This window comes from Cloeon dipterum, chromosome 2, assembly GCF_949628265.1.
Source record: "Cloeon dipterum chromosome 2, ieCloDipt1.1, whole genome shotgun sequence".
Classification (NCBI taxonomy): Eukaryota; Metazoa; Arthropoda; class Insecta; order Ephemeroptera; family Baetidae; genus Cloeon; species Cloeon dipterum.
In genome coordinates, this window is record NC_088787.1 from 12,728,968 (window position 1) to 12,745,156 (window position 16,189).

Sequence of the window (16,189 nt, forward strand, 5' to 3'; positions counted from 1 at the left end):
AAATTGAAAATGTGCACGGATGCACACCTTTCCAAGCTACGCAGTTTTGCAAAATAAAGTGCAACAAATATTGTTCCTCTGACTTAGTAGTAATTCGAGCTCCTCCCTTGTTAGGAATGTAATTTTGATAAAAAGGAAAGTTTTAAAAACAAATATATTCAATTTAATGGTACTTAATTAATTCAAATAATTTTGTCTTACAAGATAACTGTAACATAGAACAGAATGAAATTTGTAATTGTTAAATTGTGCATTAGTACCACGGCTCCCAGCCCCAAAAAGTTTTTCCAAGAATGTGCTCGTCTGTGGCTTGCTCAATCAAACAGTCAATCTGAAAGAGTAAAAGCACATACATGATCCACCTGAGGAAAGCTACAATTTAAATTACCTGTTGTTCAGGAGTGAAACTGATTTTCAGAGTCTCAAGATGCGCTTCTTGTTCTGCTTCTTCTCTTAATTTCCGTCGCAATGAATTCTCGCCGCCTCTAACAAGACGAATCAGAGCTTGTTTGACCTCACTGCTAACCACACTGGATTTCAGCTCCTCCTCAGTCAACAGTGATGGCAGGGACCCAGTCAGCTTGTATGTAGCTAACTCAATTTTTTGCTCAGCAAAAGCGACTGCCATATTTTCCTCTGCGGAAGAGGTTAACAAAATTACTGTTTATCCACACTTGAAACATATATAAGATGCATTTTAAATAAAAATAAAATAAAAGTATGTTTACCTTCGTCAGTTTCCATCGCATCATCATACGAAACTGAATCAGGCTTTCTTGATCCCTGAGACTTTGCCAAACTTTTCGCGTGCTCTTTCCAGTCCAATGAGGGTTCTTGGATGAAAACCTGCATGGCATTCAGGAAAATCAAGTGGTCTTCCCTCAAAGCTCGCAAGGCATGAGTCATGCAAGCACGAAGGCTACCTATAAATAATTAAACATTGCGGTTTAAATTTATTAAAGCTACATTGTGAATATTCAAATATCCCATATTCTAACGTTTAATTGCATTGAGTCATCTATTCAAACAGCTAATTATGGAGTAGAATAATTTAGGCTTATATTTTAAAATAATGCTGAAAAGGGCATCATACCGTTTGTGCCTAGAGGACCTAGCGTGTCAACAATATGTCTTGTCAGTCGGAACGGAACCAGCTCAGGCACATGCAGGAATTGCGTTGCTGATCCGAAAGCATGCCCAAAATCGATTCCGATGGGAACGCCTGATTTCTGGCAAATTAGTGTGTTTGATCGGTGCCTGTCACCAATGCCTAAAAGCCAGTGGCAGATGGACATCACAGCATAGCTGCATGTGAAGTTTTGGCGCAACCAAAAGAAACCTTCACTTGAACTGCTGAGCTCCATGAAAGAGCGCCTGCAAATTTCTTATTAGAATCGCATCTGCGTGTTAAGGTTTTAAACTCACAGTAGAGGCTGAGAAGGTGAAGATTCGGTCATCTCATTGAAAGCGGTTACCGTTTTTCCTCGGCTCCAGCGAGTGAAAATGTACTTGAATTTCTCCTTGATTGAAAGTTTGTCATCTATGCCATTTCGTCTTTCAAATTCTGCTCTCGTGGATATTCTGCAAAGATAATTAATATTATTAAAGAACATTACATTTTAATAGATGTCGCTCACAGCTGGTTCTTTTCGGTTTTGGAGAGTGCTGCCTCTGAAAATTCCTTCAAACTGAGGCAGTTGGGAACAAATTCAATTAGCCCACACCTCGTGTTCAAAGGTACAACCTGAGCTCCAAAATTATATAGAGTATTTTATAATCAACCTGTGTTTTATATACCTGGTAAGTCACGATCTTGAACTGCCTTTCTCTGCATATTTGGTTTTCTGAGAAGACACCATTCATCATTTTGAAAAGTTGCTGCAATCTCTCGTCCTGCCTGAGATCCTCGCCAGCTTTGACGATGTAAGAATAATTCTGGCCATTACTGCCGACAAAGGAGAGCTTGATCGGCTGCCTCATCGATCGGAGAACCACAACAGAAGGGCTGAAGGAGCTGATTTTGACATGTTGTTTTGGATTGGGCAACTTGTCTCCTGTGTACTGCCCCGGGATCTCAACTTCAGTTGCGTATTTGCAAGCTTGGAATTTGGCGAGCCATGGACAGAAATCTTCGACCGAACTCCTTGTCAACGATAACGCCAGGCCAGGTACAGAGCGATTCAGTGTCGCCAAGACTCTCTTCAAAGCTTCTCGAGCCGAGTCACAATTGCTCTTGGCGAACTGAGACAGTTTCAGTAACGGCTGCATGGCATTTTCCAGCTCCAAGACCAACTCAGACACTCTTTCGTACACAATACCGTGCATTGTGTCGTCTTTCTTCTCGCCCTGGAAAAGTTCCAACTGCATTTTGCGGAAGTGGACTTTCAAGCCTTCACAGTCCTTCCTGGAAACATCTTCTGCCAGTTGCATAATGTGAGGGCGCATTGCAATTTCAGGCTGTTTGACACATGAGAACGCGCTGATCATTTTCCCAGTCAAACTGTCCACTGTCAGCAAAGATTCCAACCTGTAGTTTTCATAAGTAATTATTATAATATTGTGTATTATTCATTTCTAGAGGTCTCAGCCAGCCGGCCGCGCCAGCTAGCAAATTTTGGGTCCCGTGGGCAGCTGCCAGCCGCAGTGAATCTGGCTATGCTGTGCCAGCCATGCCCGTCGCCAGTGAAAAATGGTAAAAAAATAAGAATTGCAGGATACAAAAATTCTTGCGGCCCTTCAGGCCGTTAGGCACTATCAAGCTTGACCTTTAAAATATTTTCAGCCGCGCCAAAAAAAAATTCGGCTAAGCGGGTGCCTTAAATCTCGCGGCTGAGACCTCTATTCATTTCACATAAAAGATATAATTATGTTTTTAAAATTGCTCTTACTTTTTTACCAGCGCCTTGGTTTTTTTAGTGGAATCTACAGAAACCCGTTCAAGGACAAACTGGAATGGAAGTATCAATGCATTTGCGTATGTTTTGCCAATCCTCAGCAAGATGTCTTCAATCGCATCAACTTTGTCAGTTTCAATGTATGACAAAATCTGAGTTAGCCACCCAAGGAACATCCATTCCGGAACTGCTCTAGTCTATAATCGGGATTTAAAACCGAATTTCCAAAATGAAATAGATAGTACCTTTTCAACAAACAACTCTTTTAAACTCTTTGCCACTTCATCCATCTGCAGCAAGCCAGGGAAGAGCATGCGAGCTTCTTTTGAGCCATGTTTCATGGCATCCAAGAGTGAGGTCACCAAACTGTGTTTCATCTCTTCTTGTGCAGCTGGAAATTTAAGGTTGATCATTGGTGGATTCATGGGTCATAATTCTTTTCAACAAATACCATGAAAATTGTTACATACCTGCAGAGAGATTTGGATCTGAGAGAAAATTCCTAGAATGGTGCACGATTCTCATGAGAGCCTCAATCACACACACGGTGCTTTGGTCGGTTTCGCATGTGAGCAAATCTACGCATTCCTGAGCTTTAACTCGCCCAAACATTTCCAGGCTTTCATTGAGGGCTGACATACTGCAAAAAGTAATAATAATATAACATGTACGACATAAAATTGGATTTACTTCTCAGTGTTGGCTCCAATAGTTTGCAACACAGCTTGAGTTTCAGTTGGAACAATGAGATCAGGATTTTCTCTGTATATTTTGGCAACTGACCACACCATTTCTGCCAATTCACCATTCACGATGGCCCTTTGATTGCTATTCAGGGTCATTGATGTTGAATTCAGTTGGAGCGATTGGACTGCAAAAGTCAAGAATAAATTAATGTAACTCGTTTATAGACTTTCTCCTACACAAATCAGAAAAGGCAATGCAGGTGTCTCTCACGCAGGCAACGGAATCTTTTTTTGTTTGAGCTGCAAGCCATTTGACTCTTCCAAGGGCCACTTTCCACTGCAAACCAAGCTCACTGTCGTTCTTCAACTTAAAAGAAAAATCCTTTTTAGTTCTTCAACTTCAATAAATCGCACAAAAATTACTCTCTGAGTAGTTTTGATGAATTTTGAGGCTAGGCTGATGTTCTTTTGTTGAAGGGCCAGGCCAACCAAGGCCAGTTCATTTTTTGGTTTCGCCTGCCGCAGCATTTGGTACAGACGGACATTTTCACAATCTGTTTTATCCAGGGTGGAGAGAGCTAACTTGGCGAACAGGGTCCTGATTGCAAAACTTTAAGGAAAGCTGCAATTTTACTCAAGCAGAAAACATGCCTGTACTCCATTCGAGCTTCCCACATCAATAACGAGTCGACTGCTGCAGGCTGACTAACATGCCATTTGTCGCACAACTTTTCTAGGACACTTTCATACGTTGCATGACTTTCTTGGACGGCCACTTCAGAGAATCCCTAAGAATGAGAGACATTTTAATTTAATTAAATATTTATGAGAAGCACTTACAATAATTTCAGCAATAGTTTGCAGATATTGAAGCTTCTTGACTCTTGACCTGGGGAGGAAACTGCTGAGAACTGACCACTGTTCCAAAAGAATCTGAAGACTCAGCCTCAAGTAAAATTCACTTTTCTCAGCATCGTTGTTCATTAGACTAATCAGCGATAATTCTTCACTGAATCGGTTCTGTCAATATTACCACTATATTTGAATGCTTGTTTCAATTTAAAAAAATATTGTGAGTACCTTCAAAATATTCAGGTATGCAGGAACATTGAGCCAATTAGTGACCAAGCTCGACAAGTATGAATGGTCTCGAGAACCCTCCAATATGTTGAAAATTTGCGATTTCAAAAACCAGGGTAGCAATTTTTCTTGATTCCTGAAAATATTTAAGATTATTTAAGATTCATACAACACTTCCAAACAGAGCTCCATACCATGGGTCTTGCCACAATGATGAAACGTCAGACTCTTCAACATTAGCCACCTCCAAAACCTTTTCCCCTATTTCTTCCCATTTTGAAAGTTTCTCCAAGCACTAAATAAACTCGTATGATAATTTTGAAAAATATATCGACTCGTTTAGAACCTTGCAGTAAGAATCAAGACTGAAATCATATTCTGGAGGGTAATTGACGTCGTCAACTAGGTCAAGGAAAACGCTGTAATGACGTCTGGCTTGCAGCCAATCACCTGTTGATTCTGCCGTGACAGCTGCAACTAGAGCATTGTTTGATCCATCCTGGGCTGCTCTGATGATCGCTAGGACAACATCTCTGTCTTCAAGCTGTTGGTAGAGTCTACAAATTGAAAAAAGTGAGCACTGAGAATTGTCCAAGTGAATAAATAATGTACTCTGCGAGTTTTAGCCATTTCATCTTGGCATCGCTGGTCTGCATGGCGTCTCTTCTGGACCTTTTTGGCTCTACAGGATCCGTCAATGGAGACGTGGTGTACTTCTCAAGCAAAAGACATCCCAAAGAAGCGCAGCTATTCACAGAGCACACTAAAACAATGGTATATGAGACTTGATCTCGTTTTTAAAAAGAGCTTGGACCAACCATCCACAATGAGATTGGGATTGAGCTCAAACTCGACTTTCAACGAAATCTCCATGACGGCACCTAGAAGCATGGGAACGCATCCTGTTGTGTTTTCAAAAATACCCTGAAGTTCTTGTTTGAGATCTTGAAGGAAGCGTTCATATTGGATCACGTCAACTTCCTTCAATTTTGAGCAGAATGATTGGAAAAATGACACTAGTAGGGTTTTTGAAAGGTGCTGATCTTGCTGAAATTAAATATAAGGCAGGCAATTTAATACTATAATTTTGAACATTGAATAAATAGAAAAACCTTTGCTAAGGCTTGAAGTGGTCGCAGGATGGCACTGAATGGAATGACAATGTCGGGAAAATCACCAAGTCTGTATCTACGAAACAATTGAACTTGTCCCTCTCTCTTTTTCTTATGCTCTTTGACAATATCAGATCTACGGCTTTTCAACACTTGCTCCTTCTTAGCAAAAAACGCTCTCTTCTTTCGTTCATCTGATATGAATCGGAAATTCGATTTTGTCTCAGTTTCCATTCCTAGAGAGATTAAATAACAATTCAGTCGTGTTAAAAACGGTTTCATGTTTAAGTACCTGGTAGTGGAAGTTTCTCTTGTTTCTTCTTCTTTGTAGATACCAAATCAAAGAGCAAACTTGACTGCGTAACCGCAAATTGCCCCAATGACTCTTCTTCTTGTCCTGTTGTATCTTCGTAGGTAGGGTCAAAAGCAAATATTTGCTGAGTGGCTCTGAGGAATCCAATTCCAGGGACAGATCCAGAGTATGACTGGGACATTAACTGGCTCGCTTGAGACTGAACAAAGAGTGGGAGCTGCACAGTAGCATGTTGTGTTCGCCAGGAAACCAGGGGTTGCATCTCTTCGTACACACAGTCACTGAGGTTATGCTCAAAGATTTTACTTTCAAAGTCAGGCGACGTAGTGAGCTCTTCCAGAAGCAACTCGGCCAAACTGCCAAGGAACAGGTTTGCAGTGTCGTTGGTGAACAGTGCCTTGAATAATTGGATTAAGCGCTGTGCTAAGGTCAGGCCTGACCCTCCAACCCCTTTTTCTCTCCAGAACGTAAGGACCTTTTTCTTGAGTGATGCATCAGAGTCGCTTAGTCCTCCAACAAGACCAGCTGTGGCCAGGTTTTTCACTTCTAGCTCATCTCCACCTTCAGCTGAATTGAACTTCAGGTATGCAATCATCAAGAGTTGGTAGGAATGGTCTCGGATTTCTACCCGAGATTCTTTGAGCACCTTTGGAATTTTTTTGACAAAAATCAAGGCTTCGGAAGCACTCAGGTCTGGGATCATTTTGGCCACCATCCGCAGAGCAATTTCTTGTTCCACACTTTCTCTACTCAGTACTAACCGGTCCAGACCCAAAATGCTAGTTTCTCTGAATGCATCCTCCAGTCTATCCAGACGGCTTGATATCATGCTAAGGGATTGTGTTTTGAAAACACCTATTTGCTGAGGATAATTGTGGAGAATTCTGTGCATGAATGAATCCACTATTGGTGGATAATGTCTGTGCACAATATGCAGGCTCACGTAGAAAATACTTTTCTGCTCTTTCACCTTATTCAGGTTATTAGCTACTCGATCATGAAGGACGTCCCTATCGATTGAGGCTGCCTGTTTCAATTGTTCTGCAGGTCCGAAAAGCCATTTCAACAGGAGACCTACATTTTCAGCAGCCAATTTGAGCGTTGATTTGTTCTCAACGCAATTGAAATGCTTGTCCAGCAAAACATCCAAAAACTCAATTTCTGAAATACTGTTCCACGGTAGAAGTCGATTAGCCAGAAGAACGGCGACCAGTTGTAGACCACCTTGCACCTGCTTACTGTCGGCTGACTTGCACACAAGGTTGAAAAGCAGCTGGAAGTCGACGGTGAGACACGGCTTCCACACCTCCAACATGGTCTTGATCAGCTCCAAGTAGTACTTCGCGATGTCTCTTCGGACGTAGACACTCAGACGCATGAGGAAGGACAGAAGGTTGCTCGCTTCCATTTTCTGGAGTGCGTTAGAAGGACTGGGGGTGGCAACGTCATGCCAACCTAGCATCATGGACACAGTGTCCGTCAAAATGTAATTGGCGTGTTTCCCGAGAGCTTTCTCGTTTGCAACGGTGCAAATCACCTCAATCCACTTGGCAGCGTATGGGCGAAACACATCCTCTGTGTTTAACATCACCTTCACAAGGAACAGTTTGACATTTGGCTTGGTTGAAGGATCTTCTAATGTCTTTTTGATGTTGCTCATCCAAGCAGGAAGCTCATCTGGCTGCAGTGTAATCTTGGCCCCGAGTTTCTTGATGACTCCGCATATGATGGGCATGCAAGGGTGTTTGTTGATCGAGTCTAGCTCCAAAAAAACTTCCTCTTGTATCTCAGTCTCTTCGTCCGTGGACACGCTTCGCGTCTCTTGACTGACGACGTCAACATTGCTCAGGTCAAACCTGGTCACGTCTTCAGAAAGAGAGCTGTCAAACAGCTGTTGGGATGCCAAGTATTGAATTGTTTGTGACCGCAGACTAGAACTCCCCATGCGCAAATTTGATCTTCTTCGCAAGCCTCTTGCATCAGCCCTAATACTAATGAGCATGCTTCGTTTTTCAGGGATTTGGTCAAAATCCATGCCTAGGCTGATGCTCTGAGAGCAGTCAATGATCTTTTCCCAGTGGGACTCGTCTGGATTGTGTGGAAACAGTAACTGAGCGTACTTCCTGTGCTCTGAGGGTTGCACGTCAGGGCAGACGCAACAAATCAGTGCGATCAGGGTGTTCAGGGCACAGCACTGATACTCCCTAAAATTTGAGTTAAATTCATAGATGCGTGTCTAGGGACAAATAAAACGACATACCTGTAGAGTTCTTCCTCCTCTTTGCGAATGACCATTTTCTCACTTCTGGCAGAGTACGCAATTTTGGTTATTGAGGCGTTTAAACTGGGAGAAGCACACACTTCTTTAAACGACAGAGCGATTGGCTTCTCTGGTTGGAAGTCAGCTTGTTCCAATCGGCCATATAAAATTTCAAGCATTCGGTAACTGCCTGATTTGGTAACAATTTGCAGCTTGAATGCCAACATGTTTCTGACTGGGTCGAATTTAGTTTGGAGGTTGGTCCACAGGTCCTTGATCGCCGTGACAAAGAATTCTTGCAGCACACTTAAACTGCAATTCTGCAGGAAAGGCACAAGGTACTGCACAACGTAGCCACTTTTGTCCTCGACTTCTTGTTGAACTTTGAATGCGTCATACAGGCTTCTGAGTGCTTCTAGCTGCCTTTCAGGGGGTAACCTGACATATTTTTTTATAAATGCACGATCTTAAAGTCAAATTAATTAGCATACCGCTTTGCCAACAACCTCAAGGCATCATGAATATCTGCTCCGCAAACGTGATTGCGGTCTCTGCTTGAAATAGATGCAAGAAAGAGCAAAAGTTTGGTGCTTTGTGAAATCAGCATCAGCTTGAGCAGTCTGATGAAAATGGAACGATATGCAATCAAATCAGCACTTTCAGGCAGTAAGTGGTTTGAATACAGGGGGAAGAATTGCTCTTGCATTTTGTAAAGAGCGGACCTGCAATGATTTAAATTGATTTAACCTGAATAAGGTTGATTGCAACAAATACATACATAAGCTGGTTTTGATGATCAACATGCCAGTTGAAGATGGGAGTTGCAACATCGAGGCAGCGCCTTTTTACACTGAGAGTGGTATTGCTAGCTTTGAGTTTTTCATCCACCCACTCTACAATGTATTTACAGTGCTCAGAGTCTACAGGCGTCATTGAGGCAACATAGGCAACCACCTCCAACACCTCAAGAAAGGCTTGGCTTTCAAAGGTGACGATGGAATTGAAGTGATTCATTGCGTTCGCGGCTATGTCTGAACCATACCTGAAAACAGAGGTTTACAATTTGATGGCAAAAATATCTTAAAATTTAGCAACCTTTCCCTTAAGATTTCGTTTTTGCAAATGCTGGCCAAAAGGGTGCGTAGAAGATTCAAGGTTTCCAAGCAACCTTCAATCAAGCCAACATAAATCATTTCATCAGAGCTCTCGTCGAAAACCTCAGAAGAGAGCAAGCAGGATATGCTCTCTACCGGATTTTGCAGAAGGAATTCAAAAATAACATCCTGCATCTTGTTTTGCAGATATTTGCCTATCGAAGTGGTGACATTTTTCTCAATATCTTCCACTAATGTATTATCCATGAGTCGGTGGAGCAACATAGTTTTCTATAGGATGGCACGCTGATAAAATGTTATTCCTTAATGATGCAGAAAAAAATTCACCTGAACTCCCAATGTGAAAGCCAGCTTGAGGGAAGTTTTAAGGAACTCTTCAGCGCTTGATGAGATATTTACTTGGAAATACAATCCATTTTGTTCACTTGTTAAACAATCGAACGCCTTCCCCATCAAAATGTTGCCAACAAAATCACTCGAAGATTCCCACGGCGCTATCTACAACCAAAGAATTAGGATTGCATCAACACATATATTTCCTCTCACCTCTTCCAAATACTGCAGCATGTTGCTCCTGGCAAGAATGAGCCACCCTTCAACAAAGCATTGCTGTTCAAATACTCGTTCTTCGTTTAAATTTAGCTGAGTTTCATCATTGACATTCAGTGAGAAGATCGGGCGTTCACTCAAGAAGTGTCTGAATGCCGCAGTCATTTTCACCTGACTTTTAGTGTCAAGTTTCGCTGGGATGAGTTGAAAACAGTTGGATAGTGCAGTCCGCATGTTGTTAAACAGAGAGTGATTTTTTAAGGAGAATGACAAAGCACTAGGTTCAAAAACAAGCCAGCAGAGCATTTGCCAGAATTCATCAGAGAACAAGTGGCGGATTCTCGACTTTGCATTTGGTTCCAGAGATGCCAATTCGCATTTTTTGTACACAGTACAGGCAAAATCCAATATTGTTATGGTGGTTCGGCAAACTTCGTTTTCCAAATCGTCAGCTTCTCTCACAGACAAAATGACACTGTTGTCTGTTTCCATAGCAGACAGCTTAGCAATCTGCCAACTGCAGAATTGGGCTGCAGACAAGAAAACTTGAGCGTGCGCATCAAACAGGGGGGTTAGTGCTGCTAGATTGTTTGTCATCATGAAGATGTAGCACTCTAATGAGCCTTGAAGAGTCGAAAGCCACTGAATGGGTAAGTTCTGACAAGGGGAAGGCAGCTTCTGAAGCTTATTTTCACCACTTCCTTCGCAGATTTCAAGGTATACTGTTGAACTTTTCTCTTCTAGCATGTCATGAATTGCATGCGCTGTGTCCTGTGCACCTGATCAGATGGTTAGGAAATATCCAGTTTGATTTTTTTATAAAAAAAAGTTTACCTGGGACACAGGACACGGCTAATTTGACGACTAGATCTCTGCAGACGTTTCTGCACGCTCTAAAGCGAGAGCTGCAGTTCTTGAGCAACCAAAACACTGCATCCTTTAACAGGTTTCCTTCAAATTCAGGTGGAATTCTCCTTGAAGCGGAATTCTGTAAAATAATTTTTTTGTCACAGGATTGTGATGAAGAATTTGGTTTCATTAAATTATAAATATTCTATAAAAGCTTACTTTGTTGAAAACTGAGGATTTTTCTCTTAGCACGCGCTCAACATGCCCCAGTGCTTTCACAGTTTGCTTGAGCGTGCCTGTTAAATCATCCTCAGACGAGCTCATCAAAAGACTGCTAACCAACGAGTACAGGAGTTCAAACCACCACTCGTCCATGGTCCTCTGCTCCCTGATTATGAAATACAAGCAGTTGACCGCAAGTGCAGCACCTGGAAATTATTGATTGAGTGATATGTAATCCCAGAATGGCATAAAGTACCTAGTCTTTTGAAATGATTTGGGTGCAGACAGAAGAGTGTGATTTTTTTCAAAATACCACCAAGGCTGACTGAGGAATCAGGATTTACCATGGATCCACACTGTTTGTAAGTCCACTGGACAAACTCTTTCAAACAGACACAGCTGAAATCTCGAAGGGCAACATTTTCCTCCTCTGCTAATCCATCCTTTAACCAAGAATCACTTATAGAAAAGGCAGAATGCTGAAAAGCTAGTGTGTTACCAGAATAGTGGTGATTAAAATGGCAGATTCGTTTGATGAAATTTTCTGCTTGCTTGTTTGAAAATGAATGATTTGCATCACCAGTGGCTGAAACAATTGCTTCACAAGGACATCAGAGTCACAACCCAGCAATATTATGGTTGGTAAGACACGCTTGGTGAGTTTTGGAAGCTCAGAGTACTCTGCTGTTGAAGAACTAATTTGCACAGCTAGAAAATTAAATTTCCATGATTGAATGAATCAAATTAAAAATGGTTCGCATGATACATTTGCCAAGAATGAAGAGTGCGCACGAGTGGAGCATTTCGCAAGCTGCAATTCTTGTGTGTCTGTCACCACTTCCAAGGGCAAGTGAGCAAATTCGAGGCAAGAAATCATCTGTTGGTGAGAAAGCAAATGAAAGATTTGAACAGCAAAATCCAGTCGAGTACCTAAAAAGATAGGAGGCTTCATTTCAGAAAACGGTAAATCAAGCTTCAACAGTTTTAGAGTGGTCCACGACACTGCCTCTTCTGCAATTTGGGAATCTTCAACTCTGATCAAGGACAAACAAGTTTGAGTGTCCAGCTGAGCCAAGAACAAGAGAATTTTTCTCTGTAAATTGGCCAAAGCTGAATCTCTCTCGCCCGCCTCTGTTTGTGTGTTGCGACGTGCGACTCTGTTCATTGTGTGCTTCCTTGACTGCAGCTCAACCAGTTCAACAGGCGCATCTGAGCTATCACTTTGGTCTGAAAAGTTTACAAAGGTTTAAGAAGATCTGCACTGCTATCAAGCCCTACCTTTGCTGTGCAAGTACTTGTCCAACAGTGGCACAATTGAAAATAGTAGTGGCTCCAAGGTGTTCTTTGGTAGTTTTTGATTCCACACAGACAAAGTATCGATCACTTCAGAGGTTATTTCCATGTAGCTTAAGCCCAATTTCAAAGCCATCTAGAATTTGTTTAGCAATTTACAAAATTACTTGCAAATAACCCGCAGCGATTACTCTCAAAGGCTGGTGCAAGGATGGCAGCAAATTTTTCACATGACCAACAGGAGCAGCCATTAATAGCCTAATGCATGACAGCAGAAGATCTCCTTTGAATTGGCTTGTTGAGTTGGCAACATCAGTGAGGAATCCCCCAAGCAGTTGAAAAATCTGCTTCTTCTTGCTTTTATCCTCTCCTGAATCCTAAAGTGAAGAGAAGATCGTTTGCGGTAAATTTAAAATTTAATGGTTATTCTTACATTGAAGTATTCAGACTTTTGACAAATTTTAAGGAGGAGAGTGAGGAGCTTGTAGAATCCACTGACAAGTGGTTGTCTGGCAGATTGTAAGACAACGGTTTCAATCAAACGGTCTAGCCAAATGATTAAAGTTTCTGTTTTGACCATAGGTAGGAGATCATGGCACAGGTCCACCAAATTGACAAAAACTTGAAAGTCTTTGGGTTTGCAAGCTTCAAGGCACGTTTCTGGATCAGTGCCAAACACCTCTGGGACAGCCGCATCTGCCAAGGGCTTAAAAATGATCAATTTTAGAGAACAAAATGAACTTCATAAAGTGTCAACCTGCTGCTTCAGCTCTTGGGTGTTAAGGTTTAGCTTCTGGACAAGTTTCATGACACATTTCACAAATGCTGACAGCACAGAATCCCCAAGAATGGCTTTTCGCTCTGCAGAAATTCCTGCAGAAAACATGTTTTTTCAAGGCACATGCAAACATGAGGTTGTTTGAACAAAACCATACCTTTGAACTGTTGCTCCCGAGATATATTGAGAATCCCGTTCCACATGGAATGAAATCGATTGTACGTCAACAGCATGTGAGAAGCATAGGGTGTCAGTGATTCTTTGAGAATTTCTGCGTCAGCACAAATCATGTGGGAGCACGATCTGATCACCATCTGGTACACTGATTTTTACTCGTTAATTACAGACTAAAATAAATATAAAGCTGCAGCAACTTACCTACATCATCTATGAACTGCTCTGCAATGTCACTTTTCTTGACTGAGAGGGTGTTGAAAGTGACCAACAAAGCTTCAATGCATCCCTCTTGTGCGAACACAGGAATTGTTGGGTATCTCTCAAAGAGGACAACGCACAAACAAGCCAGGGTGGTCTGGTAATGTGGACCAATTCTTGGAATGGAGCCGATGATGGAACCCAGCGCCAGAACATACTTGGGTAGATACACCAAGTTCAGATTTCGTTGTTCATCAGGCCTAAAAATAGATAACTTATGCGGCAGATTTCACAAAATGATGCTGTCCACCTCAAGTATTCTTCAGCTTTTTGCAAAATGACCGCCAAAATGTCGCTGATTTGTTTAGGCTGCATGAAAGTTGCGCATGGGCTGGAAAAATCCCCAAATCCTTGGATTGCCAGGCTCACTTCATACATTTTGCAATTGTTTTCTATAGACAGCACTTTTTCCTCGAAATATTTGATGAAATACTAAAAGTCATTTTAATTATCTAGAGAGTCATACAAAGGTGTAACTAACTTTGAACACAGCCCTGTCTTCAGCACTAGTGCAATCTTGCATGTGCTGACCAATTAGATGGTAGAAAGTGCTGGTACCCTGGTACCCGATTTGGTGCAACTTGGAATTTTTGTGGGCCGCCCAAAACAGGAATATTTCATGCCAGAATTTGTAGTCTTCATAAATGAGGGGAGAGAGCTGAGAGCCATTTTCAACTAGGATCTTAAGGCAGGCTAAAACGCACAGAGCATATACAATATAATGGAATTTAGTCAATTAATCATGAGCACAAACTGTATTAAGTATTTTTTTTTCAATAATATCCTTGACGAAGATACCGATTGAGACTGTAGAGAGAACAATTTTACTCTATTTTATGCTCTTGTTAATATTTTTCTGTCTTGGGTAATTTACTTTGAGTGGATATTTTAAATTTAATGCCACAATTTTTTTTTTTTGCAAGTGACTAAGGAATTAAGCACTTCTTGATGTTTCTTGGAACTTACCAAGTTGAGGCCCTTTGAAAAGCTCCCTTCCTCCAGAGCTCACTTCCAATGCAAACTTTTTGTCCAGGAAATTTTTAAGTATGGAGTATATTCTTTGCTGCGCTACCAGCTTTTCCTCTGACGTGTAAGGGTTTGCCGACATAATGTGGTTCACTCCCTCCAAACAACCCTCAACAATCATGCTGTGCAGCTGACTGGGTTCAACTAGAGTCTGAATCGCGCATTTAATAATTTGTTTTTCTACAACTTGTCTAGATAACCTGAGATTCCAGACAACTAAGCAGGGTCTCCTCAACTTTGGCCACCTGTTGATTTACTTGATCCTTGTTGTTGCGGCAGATTAACCCCATGAGTTGATGCAGTTTTCTAAAAGCTATAGAAAATAAATAGTAAAACTATATGTGCATAACATTAAAAATTTACTTCTTTGGGGAGGTTTTTTGAAAGTTACAGCAAATCTGTGGAGGGTATCAAGTGTCTGAACTACGTCAGCAGAAGAGATGTTCCTTTTCAGATGGAAAATAGCAATCAAAATGTCCAAAGCCAACTCCTTTTCCCTTGAAGTTGTATCAATCGAAATTGCAACCTCAAGCATTAGATCCTGAACAATAGAAATTAACTACGAGAAAAAACATACTTCATCAATGATCTACCCTAATGCTTGCGATTTGTTTCAACAGCAGGCAATTCTTCAGGGTTTCAATCGAATCCTTTACATACTCAAGCGTTTTATTTACTATGGCCTCCAGCTCCTTGCATAGCATGATTTTCTGGATGAATGTTAACACTCCCCATTTTTCATCAAATAACACTCGGAGGTTCACACCTGGTAAAAAGGATACATACAAATGTTCAAAAAGGCTACCATATCAATATTATCGCTACCAAAATCTGCTTCCAGTAAATTTTCATTGATTTTCTGCAGCTGTTCGATTGTTTTCAGAATTTTGTCGGTTGAGTCCCTGTCAAATTGGGAATATTTTATATCAAACGCTCCTGTTGAACAGCCGGGGTCTCCTTGGTGAGGTCCATACGAATTTTGAGCTTTTGCATTCACTAACGAGTGAAGCAACCGCAAACTTGACTCTGCCTCTGTGGCCATTGTCAAATGATCGCTTATTGTTAATTCACTTCATCGGAGATTACATATCTGGCATCTGTCTGGAAGAAAGAATAAAAAGTTCAACATATATTTAACGAACATAATAATCCTATGTGAAGTTCGTAAAATTAATCATAGATAATTAACAAAACTAGACCTGAAAGGCTCCGCACTTAGAAAGTCGATCTTTTTTAATTTTTAACCTTGTCTGAAATTTTATTGCTTCTTTAAAATGGTGTTTTTGACTGTTATTTAATCAAGCACAGGGAGAGAGATTATTTTATTTCGCTATGTATGCTGTTACGTATGGTGTGTTTATTCACTACAGCTCTTTATCGTCTTATGCGGTCTTATGTAAACAAGGGACAACCTGACAAAATTAATTAAAATTCGTTTGCAATCGTATCAATGATCGTTCTAATAAAATTTGGTACCCAAATACTTAAAATTATTGTTTTATAACATCTCAAATGACTTCTTTAACATTTATGGCCTAAAATTCTTGAATGTAATGCCCGAATTTTCCTGGTCATGT

At 41.1% G+C, this 16,189-nt stretch overlaps 1 protein-coding gene across 1 annotated transcript; it reads right to left on the reverse strand.

Moving 5' to 3' along the window:
- Nucleotides 1-140: 140 nt before the first annotated feature.
- Nucleotides 141-15,979, reverse strand: LOC135937658 (DNA-dependent protein kinase catalytic subunit-like). Its single transcript, XM_065480839.1, has 48 exons — nucleotides 15,812-15,979; nucleotides 15,438-15,713; nucleotides 15,206-15,378; nucleotides 14,976-15,153; nucleotides 14,813-14,925; nucleotides 14,553-14,763; nucleotides 14,068-14,279; nucleotides 13,837-14,018; nucleotides 13,530-13,786; nucleotides 13,309-13,473; nucleotides 13,131-13,246; nucleotides 12,807-13,079; nucleotides 12,565-12,750; nucleotides 12,359-12,509; nucleotides 12,011-12,307; nucleotides 11,847-11,957; nucleotides 11,580-11,788; nucleotides 11,337-11,523; nucleotides 11,078-11,286; nucleotides 10,844-10,997; nucleotides 10,007-10,788; nucleotides 9,788-9,958; nucleotides 9,441-9,730; nucleotides 9,124-9,387; nucleotides 8,837-9,067; nucleotides 8,346-8,783; nucleotides 6,065-8,289; nucleotides 5,773-6,008; nucleotides 5,479-5,707; nucleotides 5,273-5,423; nucleotides 5,007-5,217; nucleotides 4,855-4,955; nucleotides 4,661-4,796; nucleotides 4,421-4,600; nucleotides 4,232-4,368; nucleotides 4,004-4,178; nucleotides 3,818-3,947; nucleotides 3,585-3,765; nucleotides 3,365-3,534; nucleotides 3,140-3,285; nucleotides 2,889-3,091; nucleotides 1,798-2,527; nucleotides 1,638-1,744; nucleotides 1,426-1,581; nucleotides 1,094-1,374; nucleotides 729-923; nucleotides 389-636; nucleotides 141-331 (listed from the first exon to the last, which is right to left on the reverse strand). Exons 2-48 carry the CDS (start codon nucleotides 15,652-15,654, stop codon nucleotides 254-256), a joined length of 12,183 nt encoding a protein of 4,060 aa, XP_065336911.1. The 5' UTR covers nucleotides 15,655-15,713; nucleotides 15,812-15,979; the 3' UTR covers nucleotides 141-253.
- Nucleotides 15,980-16,189: the final 210 nt, after the last annotated feature.

Bases quoted from the DNA above. Each gene is read 5' to 3' on its own strand.
- LOC135937658 (XM_065480839.1), bottom strand. From the start codon at position 15,654: ATGGCCACAGAGGCAGAGTCAAGTTTGCGGTTGCTTCACTCGTTAGTG. The intron at 13,474-13,529 runs GTAAGTTGCTGC...AGTAAAAATCAG, and splicing joins GCAGTTCATAGATGATGTAG to TGTACCAGATGGTGATCAGA. The intron at 332-388 runs GTAATTTAAATT...TTACTCTTTCAG, and splicing joins GTTTCACTCCTGAACAACAG to ATTGACTGTTTGATTGAGCA.